This window comes from Lipophrys pholis (genome assembly GCF_963383615.2).
Source record: "Lipophrys pholis genome assembly, chromosome: 19".
Taxonomy (NCBI): Eukaryota; Metazoa; Chordata; class Actinopteri; order Blenniiformes; family Blenniidae; genus Lipophrys; species Lipophrys pholis.
The window spans coordinates 22,890,119-22,912,705 of NC_137647.1; the positions used below are offsets into that span (position 1 = coordinate 22,890,119).

A 22,587-nucleotide genomic window follows, 5' to 3' on the forward strand; every position below is an offset into this window, starting at 1 on the left:
CCAGACCAGTAAAAAAGTATCACAATTATCTTAAAATTAAAACTTTAAAGGTTTTCTTTGTTGCGGCACCGAGTATACATGATGAAAATGTCGTTATTTTCACAAAACCAAACAATTTCTACCCAAAATAACTACAATCTCAACATAAAGCCAATTTTATTGAAACCTTCTGACGCAAAATACATTGAAATGTCCTGAAAACCACTCGTATAGTTGCTGCATTATGCATGTTTTTACAACTCACCGATTAATGAAGTGGATTATTTGGGACTATGGAGGATGGTCGCGGATGTGTGCTGAGTTCAGAGCTCTAAAACTGTTATTTTCCTCTTCACATTGGAATTATGATCATCCTCAGTATCCTGTCTTTTTCACTTGGTAATCGGACCACTTCTTATTTGTACTGCAGGGTTTGTGCCAAACAACTGCTACACATTTAACCTTTTTCAGAAACACGTCTTTCGCGCTTTCACAGACTTTGTATTACGTGATTCTGACTTCCTTTATGTGATATTTTCAGCTCCGTATGGACCAGTATTTCCAGCATATGGAGAAGATCATCAAGGAGAAGATCTCTTCCAGGATCCGCTTCATGCTACAAGATGTTCTGGAGCTGCGGCAGGTAAATCCACTGACAAACACGAGAGAAGCATCTTACTTTATGGGACTTTTCAAGTGTCATTGTGAAGACTTTAAGAGCAAAAGGTGTTGAGCTGAAAAAGCCTGCCAGTTCACAAACCGGGCAAGAACCCCAAAGTTCTGGATAATTCCCTTTTGATATATATATATCTATATATAGATATATATATAGATATATATATATCTTTTTTTTTAAGTCTCTATCGATTGAACTTTAAATCTTAATATCCAAACATCAAAAGGCAGGGCATTTTCTTGTTATCTGGCTTTTGTGTTCTTGTTATGATCTCGCTGCTCACCTTCTCCACCCCACCTCAGAACAACTGGGTGCCCCGGAGAGGCGACCAGGGTCCGAAGACGATCGCCCAGACCCACAAACAGGCTGAGCTGGAGGACCACAGGGAGCAGATGAAGGTCCAGCAGGCCCTCATCTCCAAGGAGGAGTATGGTGGAGGCCCTGGCCGGATGGGCTGGCGAGGACCTGGAGTGCCCATCTCCAAGAACCGACCCATCAACGCCTCTCGCCATAGCACCAGTGCAAAACCAGCAGATTCTGGTAGGTTGTTGTCCTCTCGTGATTTTCTTCAAAAACTCAGAATCCGATTGTGTGAAACTCATCTTGTCATGATGTTTTTTTTCCCCTCATGCTCCGATTCAGGCAGCCGTCCAGCCACCAGCACTCTGAACCGATTCTCAGCCTTGCAGCATTTGTCGACCTCACCGAGTTCTTCGATGGACTCAGACAGAAAGATTCCTCAGAGGTGAGCGACAGCCAACTCCCGTCGACACCAACTAAACCAACACAGTCTTTTTTTTTGTTTTGTTTTGTTTCTTCCCCTTTCTAACCCCGGGCTGCTGCTGTTTTGACTTCAGAAACTGCTGGAATCGAGAGCACTGTGACCGTTTGGACCGCCAGGCCCGTGGAGGAGGCGAGCGCTCCGAGCGACAGCATGACTGGGACCGAAACCGGCTCCAGGTCACCAAGTGCAGTTTCAGCCGGGAGAATGAGGAGCGGAACCATGAGAAAGAGCAGCATGGTGCGGCCGATCCCGTTGACCCGGTGGCGAGAATGACCGAGGACCATGGCCGCCGAGAGCAGGCCAGGAGCAAAGAGAGTGGTGGGTGAAGAGCAGAGAGAAATCTGAATTATTCATGTCTAGTTTCTTAGGATCAGTGAGTATCCACTGAAGCAAAATATCCCACACAAGATAATAATTAATTTGATATTAACAATGGCGAGTACACAGAAAATGAAAGTTGCAATTGTAGTTATCGTCAATCTACTCGTTCAAGAGTTGTAGTAACTACAAGACTGTAGTTTGCAGGTGCAGTTGCAGCATTTCAGAAAAGTTGCGTCCACCCCCCTCGTTTTCCAGTTGGAGCATTTTCTAAAAGTATTTCCAGTGGCACTGAGCACCATTTTTGTGTAAATGCAGCCTTATTCTAAAGAGTCTAAAGATGGAGCTTTGGGAGTTTGAGTCTTATTCAAGGAATCTGGGTTTAGTTTAGAGTCCAGGTCTGTTTTGAAGAGTTCGTCAAGAAATCAGTTGATTTCACATTGAATTCCCCATGAAGTCTTAATGAGATCAAGATCTCTCTCGGATAAGAGACAAAGTGCAAAGTCACAATTAAAGACAAAGTAAAACCCACAAAACACTGAATCTAGTTCAGTCCCAATCACTAATTTGAAACAGAAATGAGCTTGATGCCGGCCATGTCGTTCTTTTCATTTCCACTGAACGTTTGTTTTCTTTATGTGGGAACAGTGAAGCGGGAGACGCCATCCACGCCTCCACCTCCCCTTGCCCCCACTCCCGCTCCCACCCCCACCGACAGCCCCACCCCCACCAAGCCGGCCTTGTCCGAGGAGGCGTTGGTGAAGAAGTCCAAAGCCATCATCGAGGAGTACCTCCACCTCAACGACATGAAGGTACACGATGGCCTCAAACCACCTCTAAACCAGCGGCTGTCTGCTGTCTGAGCCACGTAATCACTCACAGAACTGAGACACTGTGTACAGATGGTTGATGCTTCATGACCGTGTGTCTTTGTGTGGTTCCCTTAACAGGAGGCTCTGCAGTGCGTTCGGGAGCTGAACAGCACGGAGCTGCTCTTCGTGTTTGTACGAGACGGGCTGGAGTTGACTCTGGAGCGCAGGGCCATCGCCCGGGAGCGCATGGGCCTGCTGCTGCACCAGCTTCTCAAGACCAGCGTCCTGCCCACACAGCAGTACTACAAAGGGTCAGTGCACAGCCCCACCTCCACCTCCTATTTCACCCACACGTCTTCTCTAAACAACACTGCCGCCTGACATTTCTGTATATTTACATCTTCATTTTGAAGGCAGCTGAATTTACATTGCAGGTCTTTGTTTATGACCTGAACATTAGCACTGCAACAAACAAAGTTCAATTAAATCAATAACATTTCTAATATATTCCTATACATTTCACATTTTATGACGGTATTGTTAGTGAGTCTTTGGTTTCACAAACATGTGCTTTCATGCACAGTAATTATACAGACTAAGGCACGTGAAAAGCCTGATTCCTCCTCCTCCTCCTTTCACCTTTAAATTAGCTCTGATGGCAGCTTCTTGTTTGTGTGCTCAGGCTTCAGGTGATCCTGGAGGTGGCTGAAGACATGGCCATAGACATCCCCCACTTCTGGCTTTACCTGGCAGAGCAGACCACGCCCATGCTGCAAGAGGGGGGCATCCCAATGGGAAATCTATTCAGGTCAGGTCCTCACAGTGCAGCGAAACACACACACACATGCACACGCTGGTTTGAAGGACATTTTTTGGCTGGTTTGGGGTTGAACTCATGCTGAGCTCTTTGGTCTGCAGGGAGATTTCAAAGCCTTTGATCCCTCTGGGCAAAGCTGGAGTTCTGCTGGCCCACATCCTCAATGTACTCTGCAAAGGAATGGTGAGCGCTGCTTTTAGAAATGATAATCTCATGTTCCAATGAGAATTGAACCTGTTCATGATGTACAGACACTGTGTCCCTTCAGTCATCCCTTTGTCTCACCAAACAGAGCCATGAAAAGGCGGGGACTATGTGGAGGGAGGCGGGCCTCCAGTGGAAAGACTTCCTTCCCGAGGACGTTGATGTCCACAAGTTTGTGACGGAACAGGTGAGTAGAAAGTGTTTAGATTTTACCGCCGGAGTCTCAGACTTATTTCACTACCAGCTCACTTTGATCTCATCAAATTACAGCAAAATAACTCACAGCTCTGCGTTTTTCACTTTATATCTATGCAGTTAAGTATGAGTGCGTTCTTATAATGTTGACATTTATTCAACCTGAAATTTCTTTGACAAAAAGTGTCATCTGAAACCTTCTTTGACAATGAAACGGTAGCAGTTAAAATACTTGTAACAAATCTCTAGTTAAAAGTCACATAATCTCCAAAATCAAACTCATTATTTGCTACTACCAGGGCATGAATGTTTTATCGAGTTCATTATAGCAAGTTTCCTCCAGGTCCAGAAATATATATATGAAAAACAAAAAATTGTATTGGTCACCACCTGCAAGAAGGTTCTTAAATGGTGCATTGTGATCTGGGTGACAGTGCCCAGACTGTCACCCCCGTGACCTGGAAACAGATAAGCGGAAGAAAATGAATGAATGTATTGGTCAATGTGGTCAAACAAACCGTTTTCACTGCAGCATCATCCTTCAACTGACCGTTTGCTTCTTTGTGTTTAAGTTGTACAAAAGTGAAAATTTGTCAAATTTTAAAATGGAATCAAAGAAAACATTTTGGAGTAGTCCACAAGTTATTTATTAATAAGCGGTCCAGACACTCTCTTGAGAATTTTTTCTTTTGCTGGTATTATTATTGTTAATCTAATTTAAAGTCTGAACTACAAGGGGCAAATTAAGAATTACTGCACATTTCACACCTTGTAATGAATAGTAATGTAATGTTGGACATTTTAAATGTAATTGTGCAAATCACTTAAAATTGTTTCATATTGCATGTTTAAGTAATTAATTAATATCTTACAGTCCTAACTCTTTCTTTTTTTTAAGCAGCTGCAGTAAAATTGTATTCAACACTTAATGATAAACTATACAATAATGACATCACATGTGTTACAAACTGTGGGTGGGATTTTTTCAGATTCTAGATGTTTATGGACAAAATATCCACATAATTTCAGCTTAAACTGTAGAAAGTCTTTAGTGCAACTTGTTTATTTTAACTCCACAAGTTCATTCATAGTGGTTTTTTTTTTTTCAAAAGTTTGAACTGTAAATTAAACATAGAAATTGAAAAGACGTTAAAGTGGTGGAGAGGGACTGATGCACGGGTCGTCAGAGGAGCTGATGGTGCTGCTGCTGCTCTGTGTGTGCAGAATGTGGAGTTCACGCTGGGCGACGAGACAGAGAAGAGTCTGACGAAGGAGTTGAGCACCGCAGAGCTGACAGAACAGCTGGAGAAACTCCTCCAGAACAAGGCCGACAACCTGAAGATCATCGACGTGGTGGAGGTTCGTTTCAGTGCTATTTAGATCACGAGTATTCCCGGAGTTATTCACTTTTCTACAGCATTCGTTAGCTTGTCACGCTCCCTCATGTGCTGTTCAATGGAGTTTCTAAACTTAATTAACAGTCCGATGGCGGATTCGCTTTTTAAACTATACTGAAGTTCCATAAGTCAATAGTTGGTGCTCACAGGTTATTTTGATCTGTTTGTTTTGATCAGACTTTATTGAAATCAGATATATGAAATGGCTCCTGACCTAAACTGCAAACCTAAACTTTGCAGTTTTCTATATATAAATTCTATCTACCTCTGAAGAGCCAGAGCCACAGAAAACATAACTGAATGAGGAGTTCTAAAAAACTAAATGCTGAATTAGGAACATTCATGGACTGGTTAGTTTAGTTTAGTTTAGTTTAGTTTAGTTTAGTTTAGTTCATGTGTTAACTCACATATCCAACATTGTTTCCTGACCTAGGAGCAGGTGGTGGTCCCGCCAGAGCCTGAGCCCGCCCCAGCCCAGGAGCCTCAGCACCCTGCCGCCTCTCCTCCTGCCTCAGAGGAGGCGGACCTGAGCAGGGAGGACAAGGAGGACAAGCTGGACAAGCTGGATGCAGAGAACATCCAGCCAGACTCGCCCCAGTCGTCCGCCATTGACAAGAAGTTCCAGTACAAAAAGGGTGGGTCCCTGAACCTTGACACATTTCAAAACAACAATCTTATATCCTTCACACTCCTCAGTTAGCAGTTTGTCATTCATGTGCGCATCAGTCAAGCCAAAAAGTCTGAAAAGTCTTGTTGTGTCCCTTTTTACAAGAACAATGGAATCCAGTCGACCCAGAGGAGATGGAGAAACACGAGTTTCATCTGAATCTGCCGGCCATCACTAATGTCGTCCGAGATAAGGTGCAAACACCACACACATCAGACATCAGACTCAAGATGTTACAGCCAGCAGAACGAGCAATTATTATGTCGCAAAAAAAGGTGTTTCACAGTGGAAGAAAGATGGCACATGAAAAAAATAGTATTATATACATATGTAATGAGCTAAAGAATTCCTGTGAGAAAAAGCGACACAGAGCAACAGTACCTCAAAATGGTATTTAAAAAAACCCAAAACAAAACCCTGCTTTGTATCAAGAGGTAATTGTTCCTGACAACTCATGTCAACTATTGTCTCGGTCCTCAATAGTAGTGCTGACTTTTCATGTGGACTTTTAAGAAATTGAGTTTCCCACCCCTGACACACAGGTTGCTTGAAGTATTTTTTGTGGCGTGAATGAATCTGACTCTGCTTTCGTCTTGTTCAGGCTAAGAAGACTCCTCTGCGGCAGCTTGACCTGAGTCGCCGAGCAGGATTGAACTGTAGATCCAACTACACACCCTCACTCGTTAAGCTGGGACTGCCCAGCATGAGAGTGGGTTGCAGAGGACCAGTAAGCAAACATCATTCCTGATGAAGGTAACAGATTTTACAAGAATGGACATCTCTAATGGCCCTTTGCCTCTTCCCACCAGCGTCCAGGCATGGACATGGGTACAGAGAAGGGCGCCCCGCAGTGCTCCCAACAGATGCAGAGGAAAGAGCCATGGAAGAACATAACCAGTGTGCCACTCAATAACGGCATTGAGCTCAAGAAGGCGGAGACGGTCTGGAAGCTCCCCACTGTAAAGGAGATTACCCACAACCATGTGGCGGCGGTGGTGGCGGCGGCGGTGGACAATGACCTGGAGAATCTGAAGACCCAGGAACTGTTGGGACAGGTCCACAGTATCCTTAACAAGCTGACCCCGGAGATGTTCCAAAAGTTGATGAAACGGATGACGGCGCTCCCCATTGACACCGAGGAGAGGTTGAGAGGCGTCATCGACCTCATCTTTGAGAAAGCTATCTCTGAGCCAAGCTTCTCCGAGGCCTACGCCAAAATGTGCCACTGCCTTACTGAGGTGAGGGACGCCTTGGTCATCACAGATGTGGTTCATCAGATTGAAATTCAATATTTTGGCTCAAAGTGTTGAGTTTGAAACTTGGCATAAATGAATTGAGTATCTTATACGGTGCAGTTGGGCTCCAGTGATGGCCTCTAGTTAGAGCCACGTGTCTGTGCCACTGATGGAAGTGATGGGATGAGGACCTGAGGAGCTTCTTTGACCCAAATAAACTTTGCTCCCTTTATTGTCTTATTAGTTTCTCACATACGTTTTCTCTGCTCGTTCCAGCTTAAAGTCCAAGCCCAGGATAAATCGGGAGCCAATGTGAATTTCCGCACGCTGCTACTGAACAGATGCCAGAAGGAGTTTGAGAAGGACATGGATGATAATGAGATCATTGAGAAGAAGCAGAAAGAGCTGGAAGCTACTTCAGGGGTAAAGTTCTGAGTCATGAAATGTTGAATCCTGTACAATGACATGAAAGTACAATCATTTAAACTTTTGAGTTCAGAAAATACCTTTTTACTCAGATAACAGATGCAGGTTGTGATGTTGGACTTGTAAACCTCCAACAGTGTTTCTCATCTTCCCTCTTTCTTGTGTAATTTCCCCCGACAGGATGAAGAGAAGCAGCTGCTCAGCAAGGCGCTGACAGACGCTAAAGACAAGGCCCGGAGACGCTCGCTGGGAAACATCAAGTTCATTGGCGAGTTATTCAAGGTCAAGATGCTCGCAGAGGGCGTCATGCACAAATGTGTAGTGAAGCTCCTGAATAAGCATGACGAGGAATCCCTGGAGTGCCTCTGTAGACTGCTGTCAACTATCGGGAAGGACCTCGACTTCAAGAAGTCCAAAGTACGCCACGCTTGCACAGTCACAGTCCCCATGTAGAAAATCCACTGGAGGACTAGTAAACTCCATAGTGGGATATCAATGCTGTAATATGTATATTTCACATGTTGATATTGTGCAGCTCGAACTTGTTTTTTAGGGTTTTTTGCATGATCTTCTAGAGCAGGGGTGTTAAACATATGAGCCAGACCAGTAAAAAAGTATCACAATTATCTTAAAATTAAAACTTTAAAGGTTTTCTTTGTTGCGGCACCGAGTATACGTGATGAAAATGTTGTTATTTTCACAAAACCAAACAATTTCTACCCAAAATAACTACAATCTCAACATAAAGCCAATTTTATTGAAACCTTCTGGTGCAAAATACATTGAAATGTCCTGAAAACCACTCGTATAGTTGCTGCATTATGCATGTTTTTACAACTCACCGATTAATGAAGTGGATTATTTGGGACTATGGAGGATGGTAACGGATGTGTGCTGAGTTCAGAGCTCTAAAACTGTTATTTTCCTCTTCACATTGGAATTATGATCATCCTCAGTATCCTGTCTTTTTCACTTGGTAATCGGACCACTTCTTATTTGTACTGCAGGGTTTGTACCAAACAACTGCTACACATTTAACCTTTTTCAGAAACACGTCTTTCGCGCTTTCACAGACTTTGTATTACGTGATTCTGACTTCCTTTATGGGATATTTTCAGCTCCGTATGGACCAGTATTTCCAGCATATGGAGAAGATCATCAAGGAGAAGAAGATCTCTTCCAGGATCCGCTTCATGCTACAAGATGTTCTGGAGCTGCGGCAGGTAAATCCACTGACAAACACGAGAGAAGCATCTTACTTTATGGGACTTTTCAATTGTCATTGTGAAGACTTTAAGAGCAAAAGGTGTTGAGCTGAAAAAGCCTGCCAGTTCACAAACCGGGCAAGAACCCCAAAGTTCTAGATAATTCCCTTTTGATATATATATATCTATATATAGATATATATATAGATATATATATCTTTTTTTTTTAAGTCTCTATCGATTGAACTTTAAATCTTAATATCCAAACATCAAAAGGCAGGGCATTTTCTTGTCATCTGGATTTTGTGTTCTTGTTATGATCTCGCTGCTCACCTTCTCCACCCCACCTCAGAACAACTGGGTGCGCCGGAGAGGCGACCAGGGTCCGAAGACGATCGCCCAGACCCACAAACAGGCTGAGCTGGAGGACCACAGGGAGCAGATGAAGGTCCAGCAGGCCCTCATCTCCAAGGAGGAGTATGGTGGAGGCCCTGGCCGGATGGGCTGGCGAGGACCTGGAGTGCTTATCTCCAAGAACCGACCCATCAACGCCTCTCGCCATAGCACCCGTGCAAAACCAGCAGATTCTGGTAGGTTGTTGTCCTCTCATGATTTTCTTCAAAAACTCAGAATCCGATCGTGTGAAACTCATCTTGTCATGATGTTTTTTTTCCCCTCATGCTCCGATTCAGGCAGCCGTCCAGCCACCAGCACTCTGAACCGATTCTCAGCCTTGCAGCATTTGTCGACCTCACCGAGTTCTTCGATGGACTCAGACAGAAAGATTCCTCAGAGGTGAGCGACAGCCAACTCCCGTCGACACCAACTAAACCAACACAGTCTTTTTTTGTTTTGTTTTGTTTCTTCCCCTTTCTAACCCCGTGCTGCTGCTGTTTTGACTTCAGAAACTGCTGGAATCGAGAGCACTGTGACCGTTTGGACCGCCAGGCCCGTGGAGGAGGTGAGCGCTCCGAGTATCCACTGAAGCAAAATATCCCACACAAGATAGTAATTAATTTGATAATAACAATAGCGAGTACACAGAAAATGGAAGTTGCAATTGTAGTTATCGTCAATCTACTCGTTCAAGAGTTGTAGTAACTACAAGACTGTAGTTTGCAGGTGCAGTTGCAGCATTTCAGAAAAGTTGCGTCCACCCCCCTCGTTTTCCAGTTGGAGCATTTTCTAAAAGTATTTCCAGTGGCACTGAGCACCGTTTTTGTGTAAACGCAGCCTTATTCTAAAGAGTCCAGGTAGTGTAAGTAGATGGAGCTTTGGGAGTTTGAGTCTTATTCAAGGAATCTGGGTTTAGTTTAGAGTCCAGGTCTGTTTTGAAGAGTTCGTCAAGAAATCAGTTGATTTCACATTGAATTCCCCATGAAGTCTTAATGAGATCAAGATCTCTCTCGGATAAGAGACAAAGTGCAAAGTCACAATTAAAGACAAAGTAAAACCCACAAAACACTGAATCTAGTTCAGTCCCAATCACTAATTTGAAACAGAAATGAGCTTGATGCCGGCCATGTCGTTCTTTTCATTTCCACTGAACGTTTGTTTTCTTTTGTGTGAACAGTGAAGCGGGAGACGCCCTCCACGCCTCCACGTCCACCTCCACCCACCCCCACCCCCACCACCGCCCCCGCCCCCGCTCCCATACCCACCCCCGCCCCGAGTCTGACGAAGGAGTTGAGCACCGCAGAGCTGACAGAACAGCTGGAGAAACTCCTCCAGGACAAGGCCGACAACCAGAAGATCATCGACTGGGTGGAGGTTCGTTTCAGTGCTATTTAGATCACGAGTATTCCCGGAGTTATTCACTTTTCTACAGCATTCGTTAGCTTGTCACGCTCCCTCATGTGCTGTTCAATGGAGTTTCTAAACTTAATTAACAGTCCGATGACAGATTCACTTTTTAAACTATACTGAAGTTCCATAAGTCAATAATTGGTGCTCACAGGTTATTTTGATCTGTTTGTTTTGATCAGACTTCATTGAAATCAGATATATGAAATGGCTCCTGACCTAAACTGCAAACCTAAACTTTGCAGTTTTCTATATATAAATTCTATCTACCTCTGAAGAGCCAGAGCCACAGAAAACATGACTTCTAAAAAACTAAATGCTGAATTAGGAACATTCATGGACTGGTTAGTTTAGTTTAGTTTAGTTTAGTTTAGTTTAGTTTAGTTTAGTTTAGTTTAGTTCGGACATGCAGGTACACAACAAAACAAAACATAAAATAACTCAAACAAACAACAAACATAACAGAGCAACGCAAGCAAAAAAAAACAAAAAAACGTAACAGATAACTCATTAAATAATGGCCCGTCGTATCCGAAAATCAACAGTAATTCGTACTTCTGTATTCTTACTGTGTGTGTGTGTGTGTGTGTGTGTGTGTGTGTGTGTGTGTGTGTGTGTGTGTGTGTGTGTGTGTGTGTGTGTGTGTGTGTGTGTGTGTGTGTGTGTGTGTGTGTGTGTGTGTGTGTGTGTGTGTGCAGGCCAACCTGGATGAGCAGCAGACCTCTAACATGTTCGTCAGAGTGCTGATGACCTGCGTCTGCCAGGCCGCCATCATCCGTGAGTCACCTCCCCACCAAGATGACTTTGATTTTGAGAAATTCATTCCTTCTGATCTCAGAGAACAAACTCTTCCCTGGCAGGCAAGAAGCCGTTCAAGCTGGACAAATCTGTGATGAAGCTAAGAGCCGGACTGCTGCAGAGATACCTGAAGGACGAGCAGAAGGAGCTGCAGGCTCTGTACGCCCTGCAGGCCCTCATGGTGGAGCTGAAGTCGCGTACCAGTAAGCAGAACACATTTCAGTATTTCTGCCCTTTTGTGTAAACAGACGTCGTTTTCAAAATGTTGTCATGTAAAGGTGAAACTTTTCTGAAACAAAAACACAAAAATGATGCATTTTCTCCTTAAACTGATGTCGTCTAAACGGGGCCTCAGTATTACACTGGGAATAAAGTTCATGTTAGCTTGGCCAGCGTTGCTCGCGGCTACATGTTAGTCTTTGAGGTGATTTCAAAGACTTGAATTACTTAGTGGGATCGAAGCATAGATTTGACCAGTTATTCAGACTGAAATGTTCCATTCACGTGGCCAAACAACACACTCTCATCCGTTTTATCATCATATCAGTTGCTACTGTCTTTAGACGGTTTGCTCTGAACTGAAATGAACTTTCTCGGGTGCACTGAGGAACATTCCTGTAAAATTTGTTTGTTGTTTTCCCCAGTAATCAACGAAACCAAATGAATGTGATTTAAGCTATTTGACTAAAGATGAGACGGATATTAGACTCACTAATTAGACAAGAATTCTGAAGATTTTATAAAATCGTACATGGTGTACTTTGAAGTTTCTTTGTTTGGTCTATATCTTTTTAAACGTTTGTATCAATGATCGACTGAGTCATGGTAAAGTGATCTTTAGTGTGATTCGCTCCACATGGGAACAGCAGCTCATTGTTTCTCGCAAAAATAATCCAGATGAGTCACATCACAACATCACAGCAGCTGAATTCAAGCTGTGTTTTGATGTTTCAACAATATGTAACCTCGGAGGTGTCTCTCTTCGCGTTTCAGATCTGCTGCAGATGTTCTTCCATTGTCTCTACGACGAGGACGTGCTCACAGAGGAGGCCTTCTTCAAGTGGGAGTCCAGCAAAGATGGCGCTGAGCGGCGGGGCAAGGGCGTGGCCTTGAAGTCTGTCACCACCTTCTTCGTGTGGCTCCGCAAGTCGAAGAGCAGCAGCTAAAGAAGCACGGTCGATTCAGATGTAATCTGAATCACCAAATTCCTTCCGCACGAACATAAAAGGAAAATAAAAAAAACAACAAAAAAAAACTATATATATTCTTCAGCTGGGAGAGATTGAAATTTGGATCGAACGTTCGATCATTTTTTGTTATTTTGTTTTTCCTGCAAAACTAAATATCTTTTTTTTTTTAACTGAATACTCTTGAGAAGAGATTTAAGAGAGAGGACGCCGTCAATGCAGTTTTCCTCAGTATTCTCTTTTCAGATGGCTTTTTTTCCCCCCATCTCGCCACGGCAACACTATTCAAGATGTTTTTGATTAACGACCGATCTTTAGAAGAAGAAAACAAACCGTATGTTCACATCTATATTTTTGGAGGAGTTCACCCTTCATCATGCACGTGTGCGGAGCTGCTCCTACACGGCGTAGAGCTTTTTGTTTTCCAGTGTTCCCCACCCCCCTTCCGGGTTGGATGATGCGTGGAGTGCGTGTTTTATAATATCATAGAAAACTATAAAGAGGGCGCGGTCTCAGACGGGGGCCACTTCCAGGATGGACAACGAGGGCGGGGTGCAGACCGTATAACCTCAGGGGGATGATTATGCTGGATTCAGGAAATGACCCTTGAATGAAGAGTGCAGTGGTATTTGATCAGGGAAAAAAAGGCACAAGATGCATTACGAGGACTTTTCCTCAGAAAACTAAAACATTCGATTGAACTAGGTTGTGATTGCATCTGGGAAAGGCAACTTTTATATCAGTCCCTTTATGGACCGATTGTGACCAAGAGTTTCTACTACATGGGCTTTTCTGAATTATGGCTGCTAACTTAGGGTTTTTGTTTTTAACATTAACATCTTTTGTGTTTACCCAGTTGAGTTTTGGGACAGGCTGGATTGAACACGCCGCTCACTTTTAAAAGGTTGCCTCAACGTGCCTCCAATTGAATTTTGGTACAATGTGGTGTGCAGTGCAAGTAACTGCTCCAGTTGGTGCACCAGCTGCCTCACATACTCACTAATATGCCAAAAATGCTCCTGGAGAAGAGTCCTGTTCATTGTGTGTGAACGGTACAATGTAAACGTTCCATCAGGAAACTTTGAGTAGCATATCCGAGTCATTGGGGCCCTTTCTGAAGGCCTTTAGGGTAGGTGTACACTATGTTCACGGCAGCCCCGTTTGACCAAAACGCAGTGCACCGTGGGATTTTGGGGAATTCTGAGGAAGGCGTGGCAAGTTTTTCACGTTCTGTCAAGGCTTTCTACAGATGAAATATGGACGTTGGGCCATTTTGAAGCGCGTTTATGCTCCAAAGGGCCACCAAAAGTGTTCCAATAGTCTAGCCTACAGGAGATAAAAGCATTAGCACCTCCGCACTTGCCTGAGAGAGAAGTGGGAGGACTCTGACTTTGTTCTTCAGGTGATAAAAACCAGTCTTTGTGACATTTTTGATGTGTGAGATAAAATGAAGCTCAGAGTCAAAAATCACGCCCAGGTTTTTTATGGATGAAGATGGGTTAAAATCTAGCAGTTCTATTAAAGTTTCTCTCTCTGGCGTTCAGGACCTAGAACTAAAACCTCTGTTTTGTCCTGGTTGAGCTAAAGGAAGTTTGCTGCCATCCAAGACTCAATATCTAAAATGCAGTTAAGAAGGGCATCAATTGGCCTTGTGTCATCAGGAGACACCGCCACATACAGCTGTGTGTCATCAGGAGACACCGCCACATACAGCTGTGTGTCATCAGCATAGCTGCGGAAGCTGATGCCATGTCTCCTGATGACATCCCCGAGTGGCAGCATGTAAAGATTAAAAAGGATTTGGCCTAAAATCGACCCTTGGGGAACCCCATAGCTGATTTGATGGGTTCCCGAGGAATGTGTATCCATACTTACAAAGAAGCGTCGATCTGTGAGATAAGAACTGAACCACTTAAAAACAGAAGTAATTCTGCAGCAAAGTAGCAGTAGCAGTGTTAATGTGCAAATGATGTACTCAACATGTACATGTGCACACACAGTGTGTGTGTGTGTGTGTGTGTGTGTGTGTGTGTGTGTGTGTGTGTGTGTGTGTGTGTGTGTGTGTGTATTATTGACACTTTGTTCATGGAATAACTTTTCAACTTTGTTTCTAGAAATATTCAAATTCTCAAAGTGGTGGACCTGCACTCTAACAAAACCCAGACTTATGTTAGATGGTTATTAATTAATTTATTTATGTTTTTATTATTTTTCTAATCTTGGAGAGGAACAGCATTCACACTAAGCTAAAATGATTTTATAAGAATAGTCTTGGATTTTAAATATAGTCTCTGCGTGTTGAGTCGACATTAATTCTGTGGTTTTCCCTGAAGAAATATCCAATAAAAGCTTCAGCCATCAGTAGAAAAACAATGTGATTAATCACAATTAATGACAGACAATCGTGCAATTCATTTATTTAAGTTTCTTAAATCTATTGACAGCACCTATTGAGGCGTTAAAACAGTCTTGTATACAGAATTTTGGTATGTTATGTTGATAACGAAGCCTAAATATTTCTCATATTGTGATTGTCCAGACACCGTAAAATGCTCTTTGCAGCACAGACAGGCCCTGTTTACGTGAGAACAATTCAAAACTATTCTGGAAGCTGTTTGTTAAAAATGCTGTTTTCGCAGGCTTGGCGCTATTGTCATGTAAACAGGCAGCCAAAAAACAACTTTGTTGTTTAACAACGGCCATAGCCAAAGACTTTTCAACAGGAAAGGCTCTGCTGTAGCCCGATCTGGCACACTGAGCGCAGACATGTTTCCTTCCCATTATGTCTTCAACCTTCACATTCAGCATGAGAATTCAGCTCCTCCAGTGGTCTGCAGTCAACCAGTAAATTACTGGCTGTTTGAAAAATGTCCATTGTTGTATTGCTATATAGAGCATTCAGGTTGAGATCTCTTCCTCATCTAACACACGTCAAAGCAATCAGAAGCATTCGATGTCAAATACAAATTTACAGTGTGTGTGTAAGATAAGTAGAAGGAGAAAGGACAGACTAGATACAACAGCATCAGGAGGGTAATGGAAGAAAAAGCAATGCTTATATATATGTTTATTTCTTAACCTTACAAAAAAGCTGCTGTTTGTCCAAATTCATAAATCACTGATTGGAACCCTCCAAAGTTATGCCTGGTGTTTCACAGGGCTCAGCTATTACAGTTACACCCCTCGATATTTAAATCCTCCTCATTTGGAAACATTAAACTTATTGTCTTCCACTTCTTTGTTAAACGTCTCCCAGTCAAATAGCTTGTACAATTCAGAATCCTGCTGTTAACGTTCAAAGCTTTCTTTATCTCGCCAAGCTATTAAACACATACAGTGTCAACACGCTGAGTGTGTGTGGCCTGCCAGACATAGTGAGCTCATTGGTTCAGAAACAGGTTGTCTCAGATGCCATGAATGACTGGAAAATGTGCCACAAGCCATCGCACGCTCATCGTTAATAAGGTTTCTGTTTCTGTCCTCCAGGGTAAAAAAAACCCTCCCTCAGTGTAACCACACTTTGGACCTAAAAAGATTTCTGAACGTAAGTGTGAAGACGTCCGTCCAATATCCTATTTAAGTCTGATTGTTTCGCCCTTCAATTAACAAAATATCTCCATGTAACGTACTGCACATTGTTGCTCAGTAAGTTCTAATTGACAGTGACCCTTTTGTCCTCCACAGATCCGTGCACAGATCCACGCCCGCCTCTCCATGCAGAACCCCATGAAATGAATGAAGCACCACAGCCTATAACGGGACACCCCTCCACCCCCCACCCTTCCCCCTCCCCAGGCCTCTCACAGGTAACCAGCCACCCACACACACACAACCTTCCACAATATTGAAGCTGCAGGAACAGCAGGTTGTTCTGCTTCACCCACTCCGAGTGGTTAGCATGGAGGCTAGTGCTAGCTGACCGGCTGGGACTCGCGTCTCCACTGTGGAGATGCTGGTACACCTCAGTACTCCTAAAGTTTATCATAGCTGCTCCGTGAGCAGCTAATGACGGGACGAAGACGTCATCGGAAGTTACCACAGTCCTTTCTCATGTCGTCCTCTCAGGTCAAAATTAAGGAAGAATGAGGTAACATGATGCCGAGTCCGATCATCCCAGATCAGTTTTCCTGTGTTCCTACTTCAATATCCTGGTAGCAGCGTTGTTTGTTATGTTTTATGGTAGTTTCATAGACGAGATAAAAACACTGGGCTGCCGTCCACCACAATGGAATTTGTCAGTAACTAGAAATGCCCAAGACAAAATGAGGAACAACGGAGAAATGAAAGTGGGCGGAGCAGAATAAGGTCAATACATCAAAACGTAGCTCCAAGCCTTGTGGTTCTAATAAGGGGCCACTTTTGTCTGTAACATTAAAAGTTCCCTCTAAAGATGCTTTTGTGCCAGATTTCCTCCCATTGACTCCAATGTATTTTTGGAAGACATTTTCTTGCTCAAACTCAAAAGTCGAGACATTTTCATCAACTGCCTACGGGGAGACGGAACCTCTTTAAGACATGAGAAGCTCACTGTAAGTCCATGAGCTTCCTCTGACGCTCTAATGGGTCTCGAACACAAATCAGTTCTTCGGTACGTTTGTGTCCCATTGGGGTGTTGTTGATGACTGCCAGCTCTGGGGCCTCATTTATAAAGGTTGCTTACCCACAAAACCTGTCCTGAAAGATGCGTACGCCACTTCCCACGCAAGGTTTGTGATCAAAAAAAAGAAAGTTATCGGGAGAATGTGCGTACCCGTATGCCAAACTTTGGACCTTGAGCATGTGCATTTTGGAGACGGGGGAAACTGCCGGCACAGATCGTGAGGTGGAGAGTTGAGGCCAGATTCATCTCATAAATTTAATGTCTTCATATATCAGACATAGATCCACATAATCATAAACAGCCGAGCTGCAGTGTTATAGATGTGTTTCTTTAGCGAGCCGTTACTACTGAATCAGCAGCACCATGTTCATATGTAAAACATTCATCTTCAAATGATACAGAGCGCTGGGTAGCACTGATTGATTATCAGTTGTGACAAGGCGTGTAACCTCAGTCTAATCTCAGAATAAGCATATATAAATAGTGTGGTGACAGCATCCCACCAGCTCCTGGAAGCACCGTCCAAAATACAGTAAAACCTCTGATGTCGGGACGCCCTAAAATCCAAGGGCAAGTGTCCCCTGAAGACAGGTGTCCTCTCTTCGGAGGGACGAATCACGAGGACCAATTGTAGGACCAGTTCATATTAAACGAACCAAACATCAAATATGTTATGATTATTTAAAAGCACATACTAAGCCAATACAAAGATGTATATAATCTAAATACATATATACACATGTATATAAGATGTATACAAAATAATTATCAAATAAGATTTAATTTACTTCAGGGACCACATACAGTCCAAGACAGTTCAAGATGATCATATTTGATTGAAATATGGACTGTGAGTCCCGACACTCTGCAGACCGCCATTGTTGTTATTGTCCATCTACTTGCACATGTGCAGAAGAGAAGAAGAATTTAAATAATCCCCTTTATGTCTTCACCGAATTGACCCATCGGTAGGCAGCCACATAGCGCGGCGCTTGGAGGGGAGCTGGTGGGGCCCGAGGGTCTTGCTCAGGGACCCCCGGTGCATGTTTTTTTGGACTGAGGGGGAAACCGGAGCACTCGGAGGAAACCCACGCACACTTGGGGAGAACATGCAAACTCCACACAGAAAGGCCCTGGGCTGTATTTGAACCATTCTCGCTATGAGTGCTAATGAAGCCACTTTTTAATATTTAACTTGAGACCTGAAGCCTTTAAAAACAAAGAAAGCAAGTCGAGAGCATTTCCAACCATTAGACTGTGTTTTTTTTTTTAAATAATGCCGTGTCATCCGCAAATTGACTTATTTTGAATTGTCTGTCAAAAACTTCAAATTCCTTGAATTGTGAGGTTATTCATAATGGAGAGAGACAAAAATTTTGGAGCTAAAATAAACAATTTAGGCTCAAAAATGGACTTAACCCTTAGCAACAGTGTGTAAAGGTCAGATGAAGTGACTGGGGGCCTCAAAAGTCATAATGAAGACGTCCTCCCCAGGTGGTGCTGAACTGGACAGCTCCTGCACGTCTGCACACAAACTGACCCGCTGCCCAGAGCGTTCAGCACCAGAGCCTCTGGACAGCTCCTGAGGCTCCGTCTCTGACACAAACCAATCAACATGCTCAAAATGCAGCTTCAGCATATGAAGGTGGCAAAGCGACGTTCAGGGGTGGAGATTAAATAGTCCGTATCACCAGCTGTGCATTTAACAAGGTAAGAAGCCCCACACCACACCTGTACCCTGGATCCAGGAATGAGCAGTAACACCAGCACTTTCTGACCAGGTTTGAAGTCTCTGACCCGAGCATGTCTGTCCAACCAAGACTTCATCCTGGCCTGTGTGACTCCAAGTTCTTCCTTTTCCATTTCCAATGCACAGTGGAGTTTATGTCAAAAGCGACTCACGTAGTCCAACAGACTTTGTTCAGTGGCCCCACACAACCACGTCTCTTTATACTGTATGTCTATAACTCTAATGATTATATGAAGTGCGGTTTATAATGTGGCAGTTTGTGGCGGCTCAACAAATGTACAACTAAATGAAAATTATTATATTAAGTTAAGAAAACAGTATAATACTAGAAAATGTAATAAGATGAGAAGAATTTTTTAAATAACATGAATAAAAACAGTTCAAACAAAATGAAAAGGTAAAATAAATTATATTAAAAATGAAGCAGCATCAAATCAAATACAATGATGTTTGCTTTTCTGTTCTGTTCTGAGTTTTCATGTTCTCTCTCTCTCCGTGTACTCGCTCTCCTCCGGTACTCCGGTTTACTCTGATAGTCAAAACAACCTGCACCATGGCTCCCTGAGCTACACCCTCAGCTCCATCACCTCCCCAGAGCGCTGCGTTGTGTGGCTGCTGAAGACGGTCCATTTGGCAAAGAAATGTCCTGTCTGAGGACTAATGAGGGACTTTTAATAAATTGACTCCCGTCAATCTGTCCCGTGTGTGAATGTCTGTTCCAACGAGCCGACAGCGTAGACATATGCTAGTAGATCTTTCTATATATGTGAGCCTCTAGTTTTCACACCATATACAGTAGGAAACGATCTACTAGAGTATGTCTACTGTGTAGACATACACAATCTGGAGGATAACTACTGTATGTCCATGTATTAGATCATTCTGTGTGGAATATCCCCTCAAAAAAAGCACCAACACAATATGTAAACACAGCATTCCCTGCAGACCGAGAGAACGAGTTCCTCCTCGTGTGTCACTTCCACATTCCTCTCCCGTGTCCGACCTCCCAGAGAGGGTTAACTTGTCAACAGCACAAAATTAGAAAAAGTGTAAATTCCAGGGTGCATCGAATGAAGGCAAATACACGTGACTGTTCTTTTTTAAGGGAAAAATTATAATTCAAGTTTCATGTTTGGAAAAAATGTATTTGTTCCTCAGGAATCATTAGAAGAATTGATAAAATATTATCAATTCCCACCCCTAGTAATCTACCTGTTAATTCTCCTTTTTAAAAACAACAATAATTAAAAAAAATATAAAAATAAATCGATAAGAGAACCGATAAAGAATTGAATCGTTCAACAGAATCGAAAATAGAATCGGAATCGGAAAAATCGTATGAATTCCCATCCCCAGTCTGGAGTGATGAGGTTGACTGGGTGTAATGACCGTGAACGTCCACCAGGTGGAGGCAGACGTTGGCGGGTCACTGTGAGTGGGTGTAAAGACCGATGTAATTTTTGTATGTACATAATGTTTCTAACTTGTGTTTTTACTGTTGCAGGTTCTGCTGAAGTTTATTCAATAAAGTTTCCTGTATCTTCTGCTTGATATCTTTCTTTGCATGACACTTTAAGCCGTGTATGTATTTACTCTAAAGAGAAATTATTAGTGTGCTTAACTGTAGGATGTATATTAGACAAATGTAATACAGTACATAATAATGACATGGCCAGAAGGCTGTTTAAGTATGATTTTACACATGAAGTGCCATGTGCCTGAAATGAATTATTAAAAAAAATCATAAATATCTAGGTTTTGTTCTGACCGATAACGTATATTGTGTTGTATCTTACGTATTGGTTTATAATGTATTAATATTATTTTTCAACTTTTTAAAATAGCTGAGTAGTGCACAATCTGCTTCTCCATCATATATTTGAGTGTGCGTGTGTGTGTGTGTGCACTTGTGTGTGTGCACTTGTGTGTGTTTTGTGTTTTTCCTATCATATATCACAAATCAGAGCATTCTATAATTGTTTAGTCCACTATGAACATTAAAATACACCAAACTATGTGTCCAGTATCAGAACTACATGAATGATGTTTGCAGGAAAGAAAAGCAGGTGAAGATCACTTTAGTATTCTGACAGTTATGATTGATTAAAGTTGCTGTCAAACAGATGTCAGGCTTCTGAAAAGTACTTTAATTTTCCTGCACTCAATACTTGGCTTGAAATATTTGAATCAATGTGTAATAATTGTATGTAATACACGAGTTTCACAATCTGAAACTCACGTATAAAGAAATGGGCCTGTTTCCTGTTTCTTTCTGGGAAACCGTGGGAGTGCACAGAAATCTCTCTCTCTCTCCCTCCCGCTCTCTCTCTCTCTCTCACACACACACACACACACACACACACACACACACACACACACACACACACACACACACACACACACACTAGGATGTGACGCTACCCACAGAGTTGCCAGGTTTGCAGGTTTCACTTTTTGTTTTGCTCATGGGGAATTACAAAAAAATGTATTTAAAAAAATGTTTTACCACATAAATGAGTTTTGCCTTTGTTGATGAAATAAAATATATAATCACAATTTTTTATTGTAATTACGAGTATTTACAATTAACATGAAGTTCGAGGTTCAAAACAGTTAACTGTGTGTGTCATTGGCATATTTTAAATCGACTCATTCTTTAAACGTGCTCTGACACATATTAGTGTAAAGAATAGATAGCAATGGTGAGTGCACACGCCCTTGTGGTAAGCCCGTGGAGGAGCACAGTTTATCAGATCCATTGACTCTCACCCTCCGTGTCCTGTTTGTTAAAAGGTTTAAAATCCAGCCCACCATATTATTGTTAAGGTTAAAATGTTCTAAAAGCCTCTAGGTTACAATGTGTGGTTGAATCGTATTAAAGCAGAAGAAAAATGGACAAATTAAAGCCGTGTGTGACGCCCACTCCCCTCCAGCTGCTTAAAAACCATGTTAAGCAGAGTGGGTGCAGAGTGAGTGCAGCGTCCTCCACTCCTCTTCTGGGCCCGGAGGAAAACTGCAATTTATCGATTGAACTCTCAGTATTTACCAAGATTTCAGAACGCACCAGTTTTTCAAAGATTTTCATGATGATTGATATCAGGGCCACCGGTCTGAAGTCATTGAGAGTCGTGGGACGATTGGATTTAGGGACCGGGACAATGACATCGTCCTTCCAGATCCGGGGGACATGCTGTGCTTCTCAGGATCTGTTTAAGATTTTATTACAAACTGGGCTCAGTTGTTGTGAGCAGGTTTTCAGTAGCCGGCCACAGATGTTATCTGCTCCAGGACTTTTATTAATATTTGTGCAGTAAAAACTTTTCCTACCTCCTCAGCTTTTAGAGAGAAGTGCTGGTTGTCACACAGTTTGAGGCTCATTTCCTGTGTGTCTTTGCTGAAATCAAGCACATTAAAACGATTGTAAAAGCAGTTATGAATATTGGCCAAATCATTGTCTGCGCTGAAGCCATTCAGTACCGTGCAGTGGTTCGGAGGAGAAGTCAGGCCTGTGAAAGCTTTTAAAAGTGAGAATTTCATTTGGGGATTGTTCTGAACTTATGAGAATTGAAATCCATTTAAAGTGTGATCAGAGTGCACGACAAAGGGCTGAATGATGGCTCACTCTAAAATCATGGCGTTGGACACAACACACGTGGTTTTGTGTGCGTCTGTTTTGAGCTGTGGGCTGATTTTGTGTCAGACCTGGCAACCCTTCCTGGAGCGCTCTCACGGTC

General features: G+C 42.8%; 1 protein-coding gene across 1 annotated transcript in view; it reads left to right on the forward strand.

The window, feature by feature from the left end:
- LOC308124343 (uncharacterized protein) overlaps positions 1–12,482 on the forward strand; it is a gene marked incomplete at both ends in the record, with an annotated part of 29,027 nt that extends 16,545 nt beyond the window's left edge. Inside the window, 13 exons of the mRNA XM_080487264.1 lie at positions 521–622; positions 958–1,195; positions 1,298–1,400; positions 1,513–1,757; positions 2,406–2,569; positions 2,708–2,880; positions 3,252–3,377; positions 3,488–3,569; positions 3,679–3,777; positions 5,010–5,144; positions 11,217–11,295; positions 11,379–11,519; positions 12,310–12,482. Coding sequence (XP_080343390.1) covers positions 521–622; positions 958–1,195; positions 1,298–1,400; positions 1,513–1,757; positions 2,406–2,569; positions 2,708–2,880; positions 3,252–3,377; positions 3,488–3,569; positions 3,679–3,777; positions 5,010–5,144; positions 11,217–11,295; positions 11,379–11,519; positions 12,310–12,482 — 1,860 coding nt within the window. The remainder of the gene's footprint in view (positions 1–520; positions 623–957; positions 1,196–1,297; positions 1,401–1,512; positions 1,758–2,405; positions 2,570–2,707; positions 2,881–3,251; positions 3,378–3,487; positions 3,570–3,678; positions 3,778–5,009; positions 5,145–11,216; positions 11,296–11,378; positions 11,520–12,309) is intronic.
- Positions 12,483–22,587: the final 10,105 nt, after the last annotated feature.